Genomic DNA, 21,311 nt, shown 5'->3' on the forward strand with positions numbered 1-21,311 from the left:
TTTCAATCTGGGATATGCTGGTGCACAAATCTAATGTGAAATTCAGGGGTGCAGAAGACCATTCTCTATCTACTTTAAAACTGTCATCAATTACTAAAAAATCTATTTAAAATTTGAAAAAAAATACAAACTGATCCACCGGCTACTCTCATCCTGGGATTCTATTTTGACTGAGATTCTCTAAGGTTTATTCAGAAAACAGAGTAATTGCACAAACTCAGATGCACAGTTCTCCATCAAGAAAGTCTTCCACAAGAGCATGCAGAAACCCACACTGAGTGTCCCTCATGGGCAAACACCACGAGAGGAGTAATGCTGGGAGAAACTCTAGGTGAACACAGAGGTACAGGTAACACGAAGAAAACAAATGTGCAGATTTACTTGTTCCAGTCAACAACAGTAGCTAAAGTTTATTGATTTCAGTTTCAGCAGCTAAAAATCCATGAAAACATTCTTATATGATACAGACAATACTATCCCATATTCAGATTTCTATCATAATAAAATAAGCTAGGCTTTTCTCACAGTCATTGCAATTTACTTATCAATTAGTACAATAAAACCTATTTTAAAATGTAAATATTATAAAGTGCAAATAGTTTTTGTATCCCATTGTGATTTAGCAGTTCGATTATATGGAAATATCTAAGTAAAGAGACTGAAAAAATATAACTGTTAGCTACAAAAATAGCTAGACACATTCTCAGCCACTGTCTCTCAACTGTTCCCTTTATATCCACTGTAAAACTATTTCCAACACACTAATCACATCTATTCGGAAAAAACTAAAATTATATGATTTCAAACTATTTTCATTAGAAAAACAGTCCTTTAACAACTGCTTTTACTCTCCCATCTAATTATATACTCTTAAAGGCCAAATATTCAGTCAGTATACTAAAATAACCATAGCCTTTTATTAAGGATAAGACACCAGATAGGAGTTCATAAGAAAAATAAAGATGCTCTTTGCCTGCCTCTACCAGCAATACTTTTCAATATAGGAAAATATATTTAATTTTTAAATTTTAAATACATATACGTCAAAGTCTTAATAAATTTATATCAGAGACTTACTACAATTAGGTCTGTTCACAGCATCATTAAGTTGTTGGACTGCATGACTAGTATTTCCTTGGAGATACTTCACGGGACAGCCAAGATGTTAAAAAAGCTACCTCTCCAAAAAGCCTTCTCCTAACTCAATACTAAGTAATCTGCACTTATAACTCTGCAGCCCTGACAAGAAATCTTATCCATCTAGAACATTTTTCTGACCAGCAGTCAGATAAAGAAGATAAAATTGATTAATATTTGATTCTGACGTCTGTCTAAGGACACCATAAGAACAATACATTATAAGGTTACTCAAATTAGAGGGCTAGCTCTACTTTTTTTTCTTTTACCTGTGTACCTGTCATACTTTCTATGCAAAGGCTGTTCATTAAATATAAACAAAACCCCTAACTTCCTATTTTGTAATGGTGTGAGCTTTTCCATATTCAGTGTATGTTTCAACAAAAAAAACCCCAAATTGATTTCAAGTACAAAGCAGCAGCTATCTCATCCACAAATAAAAACTATAGCGATGTTCTGCTCTTCCTAAAACAAGCTTGAAGCCATGATTATATTAAAGACACAGATGTGAGGGGATTTTTCAACTTCCAAACAGACATGCAAACAAAGTATTACAGTTCAGGGGTGCAGGTAAATGAATAAGCAAGAAAACTACGTGACGTTTGTGCAGCGTCCTCTCAAATCCTGCAATCCCTTCTAGAAAGTCTGGGTCTACATCTCCCTCTTCTTTACTCATGTTCTTCTCGCATGGCTTGGTCTCAGAAACTTTCCATGCCTGTAACGGAAACTTGAGCCAACTTCTTAAATGTATGATTTCTTCATCTCCACTCATCATCCACTTCTGTTTCTGAGAAGCTCCTCATCATGACACCTGTATCTCAAGAAGCAAAACAGGAAACATCACAGGGATGAAGCAATGAAAGATGAATAATAATATGCCTCTGTGTCTTTAATAAAATCCCAACTTTCATTCAAGTTCCTTTTAGGAAATCAGAGTTCCTTTCACAAGTGCAAAGCTTACAAACCTAGTTTGGCAAAACATCGCGTGCCAAAAATGGGGTGACCAATGGAATCTCCCAACCTGCACCTCTGATCCTGACACAATGAGCAGGAGAAATCCTGTACCAGCTAGCCTTACATACTGTGGAAAATATTATCGGGTGCCAAGCTTGCAGAACTAGTCTGCGGCAGCCAGCTCAACTAAAAGAAACTGCTGACCCATCTGCTGACTTACCCGCTACTGAAAACAATGCCAGTTATCTTTACCCAGGACTCATTTGTCCAAGTAGAGCTCTAGCCCACAAGTGAGCTGAAAAACAAAGATGTAAGTAAGCCTCTCCTCTACTGTTCCCACTGCTCCCTAATCTACACAACTTCCACAGCACACAGCTTGTGTGTTTAAACACTTCTCAGGTACAAGAGAAGACAAAGCTTTCTCTGCATTACAGCAGCTTAACTACAAGGTGACAAAGGCCTAAGGTATTTTCAACCTGTCATAAAATCTGGCATTGGGGTGGAGGGCACACACCTCTCTGTTTCTGGGATCCAAAACCTGGGACCAAGCTGGCCCAAAGCCAACAGCAGCACGGTTTAGAGTCTAACAACAAAACAGCAAAGGGATGACTCATCTGCAAAATGGAGACACAGCCATCTTGTGTCCAAAGATGTGGCCTAAACCATTTGCCTGCCTTACAATTTTGCCTGAATGCTGAATGAGGGGGTACAGGAGAATTATTTCTGCAGCCTCCCCAGCCATGAAGCCTTCGGGGTAGATAAGCAGGCACCAAAACCATTCTGCCAGCCAGCTCTCAGTGAAACAGAAGCATGAAAGCAATTTTATCTCTCCCTTTTAGGGTTAAGGCCATCTTTAAATAAACATTAGCATCAAAACCACTTTGTACCAGAAGCAGAGCAGACCCTACATCTTATCAGTTACCACCTAAACTTCTCAGAATTCCATATCCCATCTAAAATCCTTCCTTCTTCTGCAGAAACGCTTGACAGCAGCATGGTCCATATGCATGAATCAGAAAGACAGCGTAGTCCTTCCCCAACTCCTCCCTGTGAAACAGGGAGTCATTTTGGCTTTCTTACAGCAGAAATGAGGGACAACTGTAGGGACAGAGTCCCACCAGAGCAAAGTCTTAGCTTTGGTTCTTGCGCCTCACAGTCAAGAAGATAACTAAGCCTTAGACTGTCAAAGCAAGAAACCCTCTGAGAGTGCTCTGGGTATTGCAGAAACAACAACTTTTAAATAACTGGACAGAAATGTATTTGTTGTGCTGTGATTACAGGTCAAAGAAAAATACATATTCCCTCAATTCTGAGCTCTTGATTAGGTCCTTACCCTCAAAAGTGCTTAGAAGGCAAACAGTCCTGAAAGCTTGAGCCTCAGTGATCATGCCTGCTACTGAGACATGCTACTGCCTACTCAGGAAAGGTAATTATCACAGATTTCAAGAGTTTACAAGCTTTAAAAAGCACTAAAGCTGAGGCAGCCACAAATGTCCACCTGTCAGGACATTCAAAACATGTCCACATACCATCCAATTATTTTATACCACAGTGACTCTTAATCTTTTATCACTATGATATACAAGAAACAGAAACTACAATTTTACTGTTTTGTAGTCATCATAACTCCATATTCTCTCTGCGCAGCAGAAAGTAACTGAGGACAAGTAATTCAATCTATTATTGACATCCTCACTCATTATTCAGATGTCTACAGTCAGGATATGCACCATATAGACTATAAGACATCCAGGCCGCTCACTGTTGCATGCAGAAAGAGAACTGCAGGAAAAGATTAATAATTGTCAAAAAGATCTGATGCTGGCTGCCACCTGAAACAACCGAGGAATTTTCAGTTTTCTTTTGAAGAGACAATTTACTGGCAGGCTGGTACTTCTAACTTTGATCTTGCTTCCTTCCAACACCAGCAGAAGCTCAGTAACAGAAGTTCTGAAGCTTTGTAGCTCAGTAACAAAACACAGAAACCTCCCAGAATGTTAACTCAATTACAGTATTTTGGCAAGGAAGCCTTCCCTTTATACCCTGGGGAAAATCTTAAAAGATTAAACAGTGCATGTTTTAAAAGCACACATGCCTCAATTATGTGGTGTAACTCTTCATGCACCTAACTGATTTGAGAGAAAAAATATTCTACAGCAACTTGCTTGCAAGACTGAAATTGTTCCTTGTTTCCCAAGGAAACAATGGTTATATAACCACGCTGATTGTCCCATGCACAGAATGTAAACCACAAGGCCAATTTCAACCTAATCTCATGCAGAAGCATGGAGATTTCACAGGTGCTCAATTCCTACAGCAGACTTGCGAAGTAAGTAACCAAGGCAGCCCCCTGAGCAACACATCTGGTTCACAAACATCAGGGAGACAGCATGTTTTGATTAAGTATACCCAAGAACTACAAGGAAGTGAGAAGCTGCTCAGGCACTGTGCTGCTGGGAGGATCAGGGATGCTAACAGTACTGCTGTGCAATGGAAAAAGAGAAAGAAGGAAAGATGTGTAAGGTACCACAGTGCCACCAAAACCAAGAAAGCTGCAGGAAAGTCTTATCTTCACTAGTTCAAGTGCTCACAGAGCTACCTTTGAATCTATGGAGCAACACAGCAATCCCTTATGAACCCATCACATCTTCCATCTGTGTGGGCTGCTGCTGACATGTCAGCAGGCAATTCTCAGGATTCATTAAAGGCACTTGGACAACAGCTCTCCTGTTTCACCAATGAGAATCTGGAAAAGCAGACATACACCGCAGCACAGGTGGCCTCAGAAAATCCTAAAAAAAATATGTGCTTCTCAAACCCTTTCAACAAGATCCTACCCAGGCAGGGTAAGCTAAGCATTGCCACAACAAGTCAGATTGCTGGTCCATTTGTTTGAGAATCCTGCCTCCTGTGATCAGGACCAGATGCTTCAGAAGGTGGAACAGCTCAGGTAGTGAACAATGATGTAATTCACCCAAAAGGGAAATTCCTTCCTGACCTCATCAATTAGCATGAAGGTTTATGCGCTTAATTTATTTTTAATCCTATTTACTGCAACTCTGGACATTGTTGTTATATATATATAAATGCCCAAGTCTGCTTGGAATCCGACTAAACTTCTGCCCTCGGTAATATCGTGCCGTGTATTTATGCTTAATTTCAAATGTACTGATTTTCAATGTCATTTAAATATCCCTTTGTTCTTGCACTATGGGAACTGGCATAGCCACTAACCACCTTTGTTCCCCTTCCAAGAGCTCCAGCCTGCCTTGCACCATAAATTTCCATGCCACACTACGTCCTATGACAGAGCAGGAGCATAATCTGAGGATCTTTAAGGCAACAACTGAGCAACTCCTATCAGGTATCTAGCAACATTTCTTTAAGCTACGTTTCTGGGATCTGCAGGAAACTTGGCAGTTCCACCAAGATTTCAGCAGGCCCTACCCTTTCTAGATCTTGCAAGCTCACTTTTATGATGTTTTCCACTCCAGGGCTACCACCCTTATAAGCAAGATGTTTTGCTCTATGTTGTGCCCTTCTTCAAATCCCCCCTTCAAGATTCTGATAAATTTATTTAGAACAGGCAACAAGCATAACTATGCTGAGCTTTTTAAGGGCTGTACAGGAACCTCTCTGAGCAAAGAACTGCCCTCTCATCTCCATGCCTGAATAAAGAACAGGGTCCAACCATGCAACGCCAGTCCCATTTTGCTCTTGGCTGATGTTCTTGTGGGGTGCAGGTTCCCCTGTGCAATAACTTTAGGCTGTGTTGCTACTTTCGCTCCTTATGGATGAGCTCATGACATATTCATCATTATTATTATGCCAAGTACTTATTAAAGCTCCAGTGCTCTCTGCTGTTTCTGCTCATACAAGCTGTGCAACATGCATCAAGGTATAAAGCCACACCTTCATTCAATTGAAATTTGGTGGGGAAAAAAAAAGTTATATACACAAGCAGCAGACAAGAAAGGGAGACTCTTAAAACACACTTGAAGTTCTGGATCCTCTTGTCTCCCCAAAACATAGTACTGCTTTCAGTCATTACGTGGGCTGCATTTTCTTCTCCAAGCCTTTGAAGCTAAAACTTTGGACTCCAGGCCACAGGTTCTTAGTCCGAAAGTCTTCAGGAGAGAAAGAGAGAAAGGCTGGTATCTCATGGGAAGATGGCCCCCCAAGGAGATGCCAGAGTTGTTACAGCATCTGTGAGAAATACCACACAGTCACTGTTTTACCACAAATGTTGTTATTATGGGTTTGGAACTGGTGAGTTATGGCAAGAGAATACTTCTTTGCCTCAACCAGAATGAAAATTACACCATTTCATCCCTCTTTGGAACAACCTTCAGGCAAGCAAGACGCTGAGAGATAAAGCCTGTTCCAGCTTATGGTCCAGAAACAAATGGTGTTCTTTAATGACCAAAATAGCACTAACAGAACTGGTAACAGGCACCACTTTGTCAACAGCTACCTCATTAAATAATCCAAACACATGCAACTTTTTTCTCTATTTGAGTATCAGAGACTGATTAGTCAATAAAGTGACAGGTCTCATAATGGCAGTAAAATTGTTCTTCAGCATATTTCTCAAGGACCTCTCCATGCTTTTTAATAGTTACAGCAATCTTAGAAACTCTGTTTCAGAGCAAGGATCTTGACACTTTCTTTCTAGGAGGCCATAAACGCTTTCCTGCTCTTCTGTCTCACATGTGAAAAGACAACATACTGAGCTGGGTACTTGTACAATGCTCTTAGGCAATGCTCAAAGAGTGGTCCAAGCCACAAGGTTCAGAGCACTGCCATACCAGCATCACCAGGACCTCTGATCAGCCATCAAGTGGTTTGCCTTTGGCATTTCAGAATGTGCTGAGGTTGAAAGGGAAGACAGTAATAATACAGAACAATTCTCCCATCAGCAGTGGCAAAAGTAATCTCAGAGGCACAGAGTGCAATGCTTTCACCACTTTGGGGTCATTACTGACTGTGAAGTCAAAAAGAAGTGATATTTTCTGTTTGTCACACACAGAAACAGACTTCGGGTACAGAAACTTTTTTAATAGACTCAACTAAGGTATTTTTGGTTGCTAGAATTCTCAATCTGTTGTGATAAAATTAGCTTTAAATAAATGTACAATACAAGCAGTACATACTTTGCCTAAGAAAAAAACCCACTGGCCACTTACAGATCATGTGAACTCAGTTATTTAGCAGAGCTAAAAACATCAATTATTCTGAGCCTTATCTGACTGTAGATTTGGATCTGTTTAACAACAGCACTGCCACATATCAAAACGCATGACAACCCACTGCTCTTTGCTAAAGCAAGGAAAAATTCAGCAAACAATGGTTGCTGCCATTTAACAACACAGTCATGAAGAAAAGAGGTAAGAATGAAAAAACTGCACCTCTGTCTCTATCCTTCCGACCTTTCCCTAAAAAGAAAAAGCAAGTCTTCCTCTTCTGTCAGTCCACCCTTCGACTATCACTCCCTGATGTCCAACAACCAAAGCTATGGAAGATTATATTCTTACTTTTTTCCCCCCTGCAAGGTTTTCATCAATCAGTAAAAGTTCTGCTCTGTTCTTTCAACCAGTGTCACAGAACCTGGCTCTGTACTGCTTATCACCATGATCCAAGCAACAGCAAAATAGTTGTTCAAGCATACCTTGTACTCGGTGCTGGGTAAAGTTCACAGCAGCTGTTTGAGTCCCAGAAAGACATCTGAGAGAAGCACCATAAATAACGACATCACATGGAGTCTCCCATTGCACAACCCACATACATCTTTCCTGCTCAGGAATTTACACCTCACACCCTATGCTGTCAGTCAAGAGCATATTACAAACCATGTTTCCAAGATGATCCAGAGGATATTCTGGAAAGTAATACAGCCCTCCTGTTGGCTGAGTCTTTTCAAAATACCTGTTCTACTCCATTACGAAAAAGACAAATGTTGCTATTATCTTATCAAAACCATGGTCTTTCTCAGGAGCAAGCTGTAGATCCACGTGTGCATTTTATACATCACGGATGTCCAAAATTAGTTCCAGCAAGTCTGACAGCCTGGCAGAAACTGAAGGGGACTACTCCTTCGCAGACTCAGGATCTAAGTTCTCCTTCAGATATGCAAATGTAAAGTATTTTCTCAGACTACAGTTTTAGTAAACCCCAAATTTGAACAGCCTTTTTTCAAGATTAATTCACTTTACTGCTAGATTAAAATTAAACAAAATTCTATTAAAACACCTCATTCCTAGGCATCTGCAAGGAAAGAAACACTTTTCAAAGCAGTGCCTAGCTATAATTGAGAAAGAAAGAAGATATATAGCTATTTCATAAAAATGAGATTTTTTTCCTGGAGTTTTGCCACAAATTGCCTTCGAGGGCTTGGTTCAGAAATTCCAAAGTGAGTTTATTGTTTTTCTTATTGAGAACTAATTCCTTTTAGCAATTCTGTTAATCTTGGAGTTTGAAGTTATTTTTATTAAAGTAACGCCCAGAGTTTAGATATTCCATAAAAAGATCAGGAATTATTTATATTAAAGTAACACCCAAAGCTTAGACATTCCTTGCAAAAATAAGGCAAAGCACCTTCATTCTTAAAAAGGTTCTTAGTCTTTTCAAATCAAACACAGATTTCACAGAGAAAATTGAGCACTAAGAAGTTTTATCAGCCATTTCTTATCAGAGAGTTGAGGAAAAAGTAATTAAGGCAGGATTTTTCTGCCTAAAAAAATCATGAGCCTTTTGCTCCTAACAGAACACGTATCTTTTTTTTCCCCTCTCTTCTTGCCCTCTGTTATGGAAGAAGTAGTACCGATTCCCACTCCCTGATGTCAGATTCCTCATGAGACATTTGTGCTGGCTTTGGGCTGTTCTGCCAGTAGTTAGTATCCCAGGTCATCCTCCGTATCCCTCAGCCAGCAGGGAGTCCCATCGACCCAGGCAATGCCAGTTTCCGACGGAGCTTGTTAGACTACAAAAACCTGGATCACAGCCCTTAACTCTTATGCCACAACAGATGCAGGGCTGCAAAGTGAAGGCTCTTACCTCCATTCTCGAGGGCCGGAGGCACTGAAACCTTTTGCTCTTCAGTGGCAGCTCTGTCTCAAGGACAAGATCGAGCTTTTTGTTTGAGTGACTACATTAATAAACAACACCCAGGTTCCTCACCATGACTCAAACACAGTTAAAGTGTTTGGAGGGGAAATGGAATGCCTTTTGATGGCTACTTTTGATCTGGAGCATAAGCAACCATGACTGAAGACTCGACTTTGTCAGCAAGCCTCCTCCAAATGCTGGTGCTCTTTAGGCATAACAGGCCAAAGACATCATGGATTTAATAACACGTTTTCTAACGAGGTGCTGCTTCCCTGTTGAAGAAGGCATGCAATGTCAATTTTCAATCTCTTTAATGCAGAAATTAGGGCTAGGGCAAAATCTTTTCAATTCCTCCGAAAGAGATGTGAAATTGCAACATCCCCACCTTTCTCCCTGCAGCGTGTATAATTTCAGCTTGCTCAATAGCAGCAGCACTCCTGAGTTCAGGAGGACTTTAAAAGGAGCGATTAAGCTCACGGAAGTAAGCTAACATGAATAAACTGCCCAGGCAACAGGGAAACATTCCAGAGCCCTGTGCTGTCACCAGGCTTTTGGCCAATGCTGCTTAATCATATATGCAAAACATAAATTACAGAAAGATTCATCACTGGTTAGAATATTCTCAATTAATACTTTTGCATTGTGCTGAAGAAGCTTCCCTACAAACTGTCCTCAGACAAAAGCACTGGGATCTTCTCCCCATTTTCTATGCTTCCACCGGCATCAGCAGTACAAGTGGTACAGCAAAGGCTTCCTCTGTGGGTCTTCTCAGTGGATCAGGCAGTTTTGGAAGGGAAATTTGAGAGCAAGTTTAGGACCACTTGAGCATCACTCTGCTGAGATTCCTAACTCCTATGGCTGACTATAAGGCACCATGGCAGCTGCTGCAGGATATGTTCTCATCTGGGCTCGGCCGGCACATACCGGTTCATACTATCCGGGCATGTAACACTGGACTGAAACTCAAAATGCTTGTGGCACAGAGGAGGATATTTTCACTACAAGGCCCTCAGAATTTACGACGTCTCCTTTAAACACAGACATACTCATAGCTTAAATATTTAAGACCCTCTTGAGCCTTGTCACAGAATTTATACAGCTCTATCCAAAAACCTTTGATCTTCTGTGCGGCACTGAGTAAAAAAACTAGCCAGCCACATTTTGGGTTACGAGGAGAGCGATGACTTTTCCACCACTTAACAGAAGATTATAGTTTTCACATAAGATTATAGAGTCATGGTTGTAACGCCAACTGAAGACTGCATTTACAAAGATCTGACATTTAGCAGCTCACATGGAGACAACAGAGTGGTCAGATTCTCAAAAACACTGGAGTTACAATTGAGAGCAACTTGTTAATGATTTTCTGCAGTATCTTACAGATGTACAGTTTTACCTGCTTAGAAAGCCTTCCCTCACATGCTTCATGTGATCAGGCACCACTAAATCTACACATCATAATAGCTTTTAAAACAGTATTGGGTAAGCTAGATAGAGTTCCCCCTGTACAGCATTCTCAAAAATAAATGCAACTGAAGATAACTTTGGCCCAATTTTTGTTAGGTCATAAACTTGAGACATCTGAAATTCTGCATGAACAAAGTTCCATGAGAGTTTGAGAATCTGCTCCCATGCTTGCCTGTAAGCCTGACTACTAAAAACAAATGCAAAAAAAAAAAAAATTGTCTCTCTATCCTATCTGTCTTTGCTTTTAGGCAATGATTTTTTCCTACATGCAGAATCATGAATTAAGAGGTAAAAATCAGCACAGACATTTGAGGTAAAATTTCAAAAGCTGACTACACGTTCCATCCCGACGCGTACTGTACAGCTGAAATACAAAGCCCGCTGCAGAACAGGGCATAGTTTCACTGGGACAGAACTTCAGGCGCTGCACTTGCCAGGAAAACAAACCACAACCTGCTCTTTGCTCATGGCTCAAGCAGTGTTCTTCGAACACCCTAGCACACGCAAAAGGTACGGACCCCGGAAAACCTTTTGCTTTTGGTACTTCTCCTTACAAGCTTTTTGTTCTGGACAAGTAAGTTTGTGAGATGCTCGTGCCACTGCCTCGGGTCCATGAATACAAACGAAGCCGCACGCTGATCCAGATTTCTACGCCCTTCACGGTGCTTTCAGCAGAGCTGAGAAGCAAACGGTGAAATTATTATCTGCAGCCCGAAGGACGGCTGTGCTGGCTGAGCGGCAAGGCGCGGGTTCACTCTGCCACGCTGCTCCACTGAAGCGAGCGGAGCCGCACCGGGCGGCTGCGGCGGGCAGCGGCGCCGGCAGAGATGCGCCATTGGAAAGGCTCCGTTCCCTGCCTGCCCGCCCGGGTGGGCAGGGCCGGTGGGAAGGAGGGAGGGCTCAGCTGTGCGGACAGCCACGAGCCCCCGTGCCGGGACATCGCTGCGGAGCCCGCGGCGCGAAGCAGGGCTCGGGACACGCGGGGAGCGCTCCCGCTAAAGATGGAGCGGAGAGCCCGCCCGGCCCGGCGGCGGCACGCAGCCCGCCCGCGGGGATGGAGCCGGACCCGGACACCCCCTTCCCGCCCCTGACCGTGCTTTCTCCTCGGGCGGACCCTTCCCGCCTCGCCACGGCCCCCGGCGAGGCGCCCCCTCCCCTCCCCTCGGCGCGGACGGGGCGCGGGGGGCGGCGGGGCGAGGGCGGCGTGGCCCCACTCACCGCCCGGCGGGCGCTCCGGCCTCCGAGCAGCGGCGGCGGCGGCAGAGGCGGCGGCAGAGGCGGCGGCAGCAGAGGCGGCGGCGGCGGCAGAGGCGGCAGCGGCAGCCGGCGCGTCCCGGAGACGGAAGCGCGGGAGGAAGTGAGGTCGTTCGGAGGGGAAACGCCGCCGTTTCCGGGGGGTGGAGGGGGATACGGACCTGGGGATGCGGACCGGGGGCTTCCCCCGCGCCCGGGGAGCTCTGCTGGACGTGGATCTTTGCACCTCGTAAACCCCGCCGAGTGATGGGGACGTGCTGCGGAGCTGGGTCATCACACGGGTACAGTACCGTGCGAAGGACGTGGCACCGGCAGCCCCGGGGCTCCGCGCCCTCCCCGCTCCCCGTGGCCGCCAGCCCTCGGCCCCGCGGCGTGACCCTGCCGTTCTCCGCGGTCACACGCGAGGAAGCTGTCACAGGGGCCACCCTTCACCCGAAGGACCCTTTTTATGGGGCAAACCCACTGAGCTTTCTGCCACCGGGTCTGCCCTATTCACGTTTTCCAGTCCCTACAGACACTGAAGTACAGATCATTTCAATATAGTAAAATTTGGTGCTTAAAGCAGTTTCTTCATATCCAAATGGAGCCGCAGTGCTGCTCACCACTGCTCCAAGACTTAATGTATTTCAGCGCTGAGTAAGTGAAAACCTCTGGACACGCGCTCCCAGTGCTGTGCTGGTTGTACATCACCTGGCCAACTCAAGTTGTGTAACCTTAGGAATTACAGCATGATACGTCTTCAAGTAATTTTCATTATTAGATCCTTTTATTAAGAAGTAACTTCTGCAGAATCCTTTAAATTAACTGACTTTGAGATGATTTACCTAGAAAGAAAAAGTAACTAGCCTCTTCTGGATAAGCTGTGACCTGCTTATACAGATTTTTATAGACAGACCCATTCTTTACAGCAATTTGACTAAATTAAGCTAACCACCTTTGCTATTAACATTGTAGTAGTGGCTTTAAGTGTCTTCTAGATGTGTAGTTCACTGTGTCCTTCTCAAAGTTTCTCCAGGAAATGTTCACAGTACTGCATACACAACTCCCAAATAAACAGAGAGCAGAATTTTTTTGCACTACCACCAGCGACACTGTGGGCTCTCAGAGCTGGTCACCTTCACCAGGCACTAAGGCCACAGTGCCTTCACTCACACTTACTGACTGTATTCAGCAAATTCAACAACTCATGATCCAGGAATGCAAGGGTTTCCAGGCAGATAGGTACTGCCTTGCTTTCTCTAGGGTGCTGTTGCCAGAGAAGGTAGGAGCTGATTTCCAAAGTGCTAGCAGAGAGAGAAATAATTTCAGACATTGGTAAGACTGCATTTCCCTACCCTCAGGTTCCTCTGAGCAGGTCTGCCCTGTGTTGGAGACTTTCATGCTGAATGTTCCAGTAGGCGCTCACTTTACCTCACAAGGGCTCAGAGAGAAGCTACAAAGAACACAGTTTTAGGGACAGTCTCCTTCCTTTCCCCCTTGCCTTCAGCTATGTATCAATTAAAAAGCATTGAAAATAGCTCCACATTGACTCTTAAAATCAGCACTGGATATATATCCTGAGTTCCTACAGAACTGTGGGCTTCATTCCACTGAGAGCTGTACGCTTTCAGTCTGTTTTGGTGGCTGCTGCTGCTGCTGTTCATACTTCCTTGCTGAAAAAAAGAAACACCAATCAACACCGATTACACAATTTATTATATATTATTATTATTACTATTATTATATTATTACATACATGTATATATACGTATACATATATGTTTGTATATACTTGTATAACTAGGACAACAATCAAGAAGCAGACTTGATGTCAGAGAACATAATTCCAGCCACAGCCACACAGGGGCAAGTTTCAGTCACCATGTGGAACTTCACCTTTAGCATGTGGCCTTGTAAATGCTGAACAGTAGTCATAGCAAAATGTCAGTAAATCAATGACAGAGAACTATGATTCTGTTCAGGTCCTTTTATTAAAATAAAAATAAATAACATTAAAGGCTATGGCTTCAGAAGTTCTGTTACAGATGACCTGAACAACTCAATAGTCACAAGGCTGATGTCCGCATTTCTCATCTCAATATACAAACCACAAGCTAACAATTACATTGACTTCAGAATTAATCTGGTTAGCAAGGTAAAGCGAGATCAAAGACTTGTGCAGTGGTACCAACACCATGAGCGAATGCCAGCAGGCATTCCACTGTAGGAAGAACATCCAGTTTTGTTCCTACAGACTGCAATGGCCTGGTGTAAGAATCTTTACATCAGGTTTTTGCATTTAAAAGGTGGTTTCAGATCACTAAGGTTTTTTTGCCGTATTTCCTCTAGGCATGCATGTATGGCAGATGTGAAGCAAAGTCATGTGTTTCTCTGAATTGGACTACTGGAGTATCAGGGGCATGGGGCTCTTTCCTGCCTCCATCCTGACCTTCAGCATTAAGACGGGACCAGCAACACTTGTTGGTACAGTAAAATTCTCGTTTATTTTCAATTTATGTGGTTGCATTACTCATGATTCTACAGTCCTCTCAACTTTTACAAACCCTCCCACGTTTTGACAACATCCAGGCTTTTCCAGCTCTTTCAAAGCGTAACATGGGATTCGTTTTGACATTTGCTTTAAGATAATTGCACAGCTGCTCCCTCGCTCCTTACTTCCTCACGCAACAGTCCTGATGCCCTGGCTGCTGCAGAACCCCTGCTCAATGTGCCACACGACCGGGGGTGTTCCCATTGCACAAGGCCCGAGGCCACCGCTTTAGGAACGGCCCCCAGTAGCCCGCAGGCCCGGGGGAGTCCCCTCCTCCCTCTGACTTACCGATGGAGTACATCTCCAGCTGCTGCCGCAGGCGGATCTTCTTCATGCTGTCGTAGAAGTTGGGCTCGGGCGGCGTCTCGGCGGCCGGGGGCAGGGTGAAGATGCGCATAATCCTCCTCTTGTTCCTGCGGGGAGGGAGCGCGGCGGTCAGAGGGGTCGCCCCTCCACGTGGGGGCCCCGCGGGAGTCCCCGCCCCGCCCCGGCCGGGCCTCCTCTCACCGCCGCGCGTAGACGAGGAGGGCGAGGCTGGCCAGCACCACCAGCAGGTACACGTTGGTGGCCTCGTTCCACGCCTCGTGCACCGAATAGTCGATGGCACCGCCGTCGCCCAGCGCCGCCGAGGAGCCGCCGCCGCCGCCCGCTCCGGCCCCCGCCGCCGCCATGGGGAGCGCGGCCGGCAGGGGCGGCCCCACGCGGGCCCGGAAGTGGCGTCATGCCGGTGTCGGGCGCCATCGCGGGGGGGCCCCGAGGGGCGGTAATGAAAGGTGAGGGTAAAGTGTGCGGGAGCATTAATGCCGCCACTTGCCAAAATGTGTGCAGTAACAAATTGGATAGTCGGCGGGCCTGATGTGTGGGGCACCGCCGAGCACCTGGGCTTGTGCAACTCTGAAAGAAATCACAGAATCAATGAGGTTGGAAAAGACCTCTGAGACCATCGAGTCCAACCTGTGTTGACGCCACCGCGTCAGCCAGACCATGGCACCAAGTGCCACAACCAGTCTTCCCTTAAACACCGCCAGGGACGGTGACTCCACCACCTCCCCGGGCAGCCCATTCCAATGTCTGATTACCCTGTCTGTGAAGAAATTCCTCCTAACGTGCAAGCTAAACCTCCCCTGGTGCATCTAAAGACCACGTCCTCTTGTCCTGTCACTGATTACCTGGAAGAAGAGACCAACCCCCACCTGCCTACACCCTACTTTCAGGGAGCTGTAGGGAGAATAATCAAGGTCTCTTTCAGGTGTATAATTACTGGCTTGTTGCACACTGGGTAACAAATCAAATTTTTCTGGACTGTGAGGCCTTGGTGCACCTTCCCACACTTTCATTTCCCCTCAAGCTACCAGACCTTTGGGGAGAGGACACGCAGAGGGGAGCACTTCTCTCCCAGGGGAAGGGGCACCAGGGATATAAAAAGTCTTTTGGTTTTGCAGTGCCAGCATCCAAGGGGAAAGGCACAGATGGGTGTGGGGCCAGGAGAAGTGTGAATTCAGCAGCTCTAGGAGCCTGGCAGGCATGGAGTCATCTGGCTGGGCTGGTGCTCATGCAGCAGCAGTGGAATCATGTGGAATGTAGTTCTACAGTGCGTGGTGTCGAAAGAAAAAGAGGTTCAGATTGTCATGAGCTCTCGCTTTTCACACAGGAATTGAATGTGATGGTTAAAATTTGTCAAAATAGAAAGAGTGCTTTCCAAAAGATTTTGCCTTTTTTTTTTTTTCTTGGTGCTGAAATGGGAGTTGCTGGATATTCAGATGCTGGAATAACATAGCTTAATCCATGGTCCATATGCTCCTGATGCCAAAAAGCACAATTCTAGGATTATGCTTTGCCAGAGCAAGTGTTTCAGCTCAGAACCTTGAAAAGTTTCCCAAACTGCTTAATGAGATGCAGGTAAACTCGGTTGCTCTAACACTCACATACACACCAACTTTTTTTTCCCTACTGCCTGATGTGGAATGTTTGAGCTACATGGGAGGTTAGGTGTGCTTTTCGCTAGGACCTTCTGCTTCTTTCTATCCACCTCTGCTCCTGATACTTCCTTTTACCATAGCTTCCTTCAGACATGAGAACTGTTACAATTTAGACATCAGGAATATGGTCCATGTCCCTCTGCTTAGAGTGTATGTTGGCTATGTGCCTGTGTTACGGTTATCTGTCTTCACCCTTTATAAGACAATAAAGGGGGAAAACCCAAGTATTTTTAGGGCATGATTTATCTAACCTATGTCAAACATTCAGAATCAAACCTCCTGTGCCCGGGAAATGCTCTGATCCCTTACCGAGTGGAAGGAGTCTAGACACCTCATTTGAATGGCACTTACTTTGCAGATGTCTAATCAGCCTGGGGAAGTTCTGTCCTTTGGGGAGCTGTGTTCTCACTGCAAGATGTTCCAAGTCTTCCTCTTTCCATGGTATGGAACAGATTCACTTTAAGAGGCCTTCGACCAGGACATAAAAGACTATGAGTGAAAATGACAATATAAAAAATAAAAACCTGAGGCAATGTTGTCATGAGAAAAGTTCCTTGCCCCACATGGTGTGGGAAAGGAGGATAGAACAGCAATTAGACATAATTCTAGGTCATTAAATTGGGATGGCACCCTTGCACAGAACTGTGGAAACCACTAAGAGATAAAAAAAATTCACTTATGCAACACGACAAAAGACAGTTAATTAAGCATGGTTTCACAGGGATTTTAAGCAGTTTCTTGTGAAGTTGAGGCTTTTTTGTTTGCCTTTTTTAGTATGCTGAACTTTTCTGCTAACAAGCCTGACAAGAAAGCATTACACATCTTTGAAGAAAAGTGGAAAGAACAAACGTAAGTAACTTCAGTGCTCTTTATATTGCATTACTATCTCTAGACCTCAGCTGAGATCAGGCTTCCTTGTTTGAGGAGGAGAGAAGCTGTATGTAAGCTGTAACTAAAGGCACTTTTTGTATTAACCCTGCAGCCTGCTCTGGACAACCCAGGAAAGGACTGGAATGCCCCAGGATGCTGCACACAGCTTCCCATATAGAGGAAACCAAGGCCTGCATCCACACAGCATGACCTCAGGTCCTGGGATTTTCTCTGCAGCCTCCAGCACACAGAAACAGACTGCCTCACTCAGCATTGCCCAGTTCATTTGATTTAATGAAATGCTTGATTTAAGACTTTGATAATCCACCCGCCCCCAACCTACAAGACAGGCAGAGATAGATTTTCTTCTTCCATATACCCCTCTGGATTTAGTAAATGTGAATCAATGGGTAGGACAGGGTTAGATTGAGGAGCGCAACATCTGATGCTGCCCTGAGTGTGACAGCCTTGCAAACCTGAGGAAAAGGGGTGATCTTCCCCTTACTGGCCTGTAGAAATAGGAGTTCTGGGAGTGCAGGCCTTCTGCGTGACTTCCTTGAGGAATCTGGCTCAAACAGCAAAGTTGGTTGACTCTTAGCCCTGTAGGTTAGCTTGTCTGGTACACTGTTACTTCCTTTTATAGCTTGGGCTTTTGTTTCAGTCTTAGGCTCCTAAAGCACGTTCAGAAGTGGGAATGCAAGCTGCTCTTGAATTCAGTCAGAGCACAGTCAGGCCTTGCAGTTGCAATTATGTGAATGAGAAATTGTGTTACCTGTCCATATGAATTACGTAGCATATTTATTTGTGGCTTGGATGAGGTGGGATGTGATAACCAATACTTGTGTGTGCTGTTCATGCATGAGGACAGAAGTTCTTTTATATGTTCTTATACTAAAGCTGCATGTAGGGAAAGGACTGTCATTTTGTGCTGTGCCTTTATAGCATCTGACCTACAGGATCCTGGCCTATGACCAAAGCATGTAGGCACCAAACTAATAACATGTAATAATAATATATGGCACTGGCATAAGCTAAACATAGTTAATGGAGACCCAAGCTTAGTGGCTGGATTTTCAACATTACAGGCAAATAAACTGAGGGGTTTCTGTTTGAGCTAGACACAACACCCCATTCCCGCTCCATCCCAAGAACAAGCTCTTAGGGAGAAAAACACATAAAAATCCCAACTTTCACGGAGACTTCGTTCATTCCACAAAGAAATCTAGGGTGTATTTGATAAAATTACCCCCTTTGGTCTCATAGATTTATCAAGAGAATTGCTGAAAAGTGTCTTCCTCTACAGGGAAAAAATTCACTTTCCAAAAGTCATGCATCCAGCAACTATTAGAAATTTGACTGAGAGCTACTGAATATTATCAGTTTTGAAAATCCAGCTACTGTATATCCAAAATGTGAATGCTGGAACAGTAAGCTTGGTCTTTTGAAAATTATGGCCAAAGAATTTGTGTGTATGTGTCTATATATAAATATATAATTTTTAATGGATTTTGAGTTACCCAGAGCTAAACAGAAGCAAAAATTGCTGAGACATAAATATCACTGTAATGTAAATATATTCACCATTTAATCCTGATAAATACTGGATTATAGACTTCTGAACAGAGACTGACAATTATTGAAAATCATGTGGTCATCTCAAGTATACAGTGCCTCAATTAAAATAAAACCACAAAATCCTTTTTCTTTTTTAAAAGTACCATCTAGGATATAATTTATTTGGTTGGACTCTACAAATATACACATTATATCATGCTAGAAGAACTTGAGAACCACTTTTTTCTTGTTCCCAGGGTCTCTTGACTGTTGGTAAGACATTACAGTCATAATGATAGAATTGGTTTACAGTTGCATATTCTACCAAATAGCTCACAAATTATATTTGGCAAACAACACTGCCTCTGTTTCACAAAGATAATGATCTGATGTTTTGTTTATGTGGCACCAAAGGAAAATATTATTTTAGAGCTTGTGACAGAATTTCAAAATGTTTGTGTGGTATGCTAAACTTCTGATACATTTAAAAGTTACCACTTTATTAAATACAGAGTAACGTAGATTTTCAAACTATCCTTCAAAAAAGAAAAAAAAATCAAACGTTCAATTAAATACATCGTGTCCATCTCATTTTCTCTGCGATTACCCAGACCTACATAACAGCTGGTGCAGATACTCATATGCTACTTTTTGCGTTTGATGGTGTCAAACATACAGATGAGTGGCCATATAGGCTGCTCACCCCCACAGGATTTAGTGTTGTAGGAATGCTTTTAGGATATAATCTGAAATCCATAGCGCAAAGCGGGAAATGCTCCATCAGACTTGACCCCCCCAGAAGCGTGCAGCAGCAGTTTGTTACGGAAAACAGCATAAGCTTGGCAGTGCTATTCTTTGGATGGCTCCGAGGAGAAAATGAAAGGAGCAGTGGGTTGGAACTGAATCTGGGATTCTGCTCTGAGACAGGCGGTTTCCATTCTCTAACCTGCAGTACAAACCTACCTGGTAAGAGCTAAATGTTAGTGGGAAACCCACTGGGAAATTGTTTTGGCAACAGCATTTGGCCAAGGATAGAGAGTACCATACCAGCACTGGGCCCTGACACAGCTGACACCCGCTGCCAGACTGTCAGCAGGCTCAGCTAGCATGCCCGAGGTCTCCTGGTCTCCTCTGCTGCTAGCACAGCAGTGTCCCAGGAGAAGTTCAGTCTGGGAATCAGGTGCTATTTCTTGAGTCTGGGAGACAGTTTGTGCTTTGATTCTTTGTCTAGCTGCTGGATGGGTGGGGGTGGGTGAAATATGCTGTGGGACTGCTGCAGGGATGGCAGAGGAGGCATTGCCCAAAAGGGAAGGGTAAGGTGGTTACACTGACCTCAGCAAAAGGGTTGTCTTGTCCCTTCAGAAGCAGCCAGACCCAGGGCCTTCATCTTGATGCTGACAGCAAACAAAATGGAATGACTGGGATCATATCTGCCTCAGCACTGAGTACCTAGGGTGATTTGGGGAACCTCCTCTGAAGTTTTCTGAAGGAGATAAGCACTAGTAGCTCTCCTTCTCCTTGTGTGACCTGCATCTTTGTGCAGTATCTTTGACTGGACTTTTGGGATGGAAGAACAGTAATACAATAAGAAACATGGCAGTGATCATCCCCAGGGAAGCATCTTTTGTGGGAAAGGACAGGGAATGTGGGACACTTGATCTGACCTTGAGATAAGAACGAGCAGCTGTTGTTGAGGTTAAGCAGAGCTGTGGCAGTGGTCTTAGCAGGGGAGGTCATATCCACTGGTCTAGAGCTGGCTGGGGAGTGGGTGAGCAGAGAGGGACTTGCAGGCTCCCAGCTGTGAACAGGCCTCTTCCTGCCCTTCATCTTTTGATGTTTTCCACTAGACATACAAGAGCTGCTTGTACTGAGGCAGCAAAGTCCCTGGATGTTTATCAAAGGCGGTGATTGGTGGTAAAGACTGAAATTCCCAGAAAAGAGAATTGGAAGGAGTAGTCTCCTACTGCATGGAGGACTGTCCTGCCTCTTTTTCCCCCCTCTGTGATGCCTTAGCTCTTCCTTCTAAGGGAAAAGAAGCTGGAAATGTGGGGAGGACTGGATTCACATGATCATCAGAATGCAGATGGGAGTTAGCAGGGAAGAACAAAAAGATGTATAGGGTACAAACATCTGATTTTACTGAAAGACTGGAAGGAGGTGACACTCAAACTTGGTTTTGGTGTCACCAGATTGAAATGGACAGTACAGTACACAAATACCATGAGCAAGTTAAAGGGGAAGTGGCATGTGTGGTTAATAGGTCAGCCCCTATATCTATCTGTCTTGTTCCTTCAGACTCACTAATGCAAACAACGAGATCCTTAAGGGGCTTACAAAAGTTTGCTAGGAAAACACTCGCTGCAAGGCCAGATTTCGGCTATGTTTGGGCTTAAGAGGCAGGTGCTAATAACTAATGCTAAACTGACCTTCTTGCTGCCATCTAGTGTTTCCTCATAGACAGA

The 21,311-nt window shown here is 44.2% G+C and overlaps 2 protein-coding genes and 1 long non-coding RNA gene across 4 annotated transcripts in view; 1 reads left to right on the forward strand and 2 right to left on the reverse strand.

The window, feature by feature from the left end:
* SLC20A2 (solute carrier family 20 member 2) overlaps window positions 1-12,008 on the reverse strand; it is a 57,295-nt gene extending 45,287 nt beyond the window's left edge. Inside the window, exon 1 of the mRNA XM_069013367.1 lies at window positions 11,881-12,008. The gene's annotated coding sequence lies outside the window, so the exon portion shown is untranslated. The remainder of the gene's footprint in view (window positions 1-11,880) is intronic.
* Window positions 377-15,160, reverse strand: SMIM19 (small integral membrane protein 19). 2 transcript variants are annotated; one of them, XM_069013373.1, is made up of 3 exons: window positions 14,954-15,160; window positions 14,735-14,859; window positions 377-1,948 (listed from the first exon to the last, which is right to left on the reverse strand). In XM_069013373.1, the coding sequence occupies exons 1-3, from the start codon at window positions 15,115-15,117 to the stop codon at window positions 1,896-1,898; spliced, it is 342 nt and encodes a 113-aa protein (XP_068869474.1). In that variant the 5' UTR covers window positions 15,118-15,160; the 3' UTR covers window positions 377-1,895. The 2 variants fall into 2 exon arrangements, with proteins under 2 accessions (XP_068869474.1, XP_068869473.1); XM_069013372.1 differs by lacking the exon at window positions 377-1,948 and adding an exon at window positions 12,661-13,568 and having other exon boundaries at window positions 14,954-15,156.
* LOC138109641 (uncharacterized) lies at window positions 13,577-21,245 on the forward strand. Its single transcript, XR_011150647.1, has 3 exons — window positions 13,577-14,379; window positions 17,200-17,274; window positions 17,408-21,245. It is a non-coding gene; the product is annotated as an uncharacterized lncRNA (long non-coding RNA).
* The last annotated feature ends 66 nt before the right edge of the window (window positions 21,246-21,311 follow it).

Source organism: Aphelocoma coerulescens, chromosome 4, assembly GCF_041296385.1.
Source record: "Aphelocoma coerulescens isolate FSJ_1873_10779 chromosome 4, UR_Acoe_1.0, whole genome shotgun sequence".
Lineage (NCBI taxonomy): Eukaryota > Metazoa > Chordata > Aves > Passeriformes > Corvidae > Aphelocoma > Aphelocoma coerulescens.

Bases quoted from the DNA above. Each gene is read 5' to 3' on its own strand.
- SMIM19 (XM_069013372.1), bottom strand. From the start codon at position 15,117: ATGGCGGCGGCGGGGGCCGGAGCGGGCGGCGGCGGCGGCTCCTCGGCG. The intron at 14,860-14,953 runs GTGAGAGGAGGC...CCCTCCCCGCAG, and splicing joins CTCCTCGTCTACGCGCGGCG to GAACAAGAGGAGGATTATGC. The intron at 13,569-14,734 runs GTAAGTCAGAGG...TCTTTTTTTCAG, and splicing joins GCTGGAGATGTACTCCATCG to CAAGGAAGTATGAACAGCAG.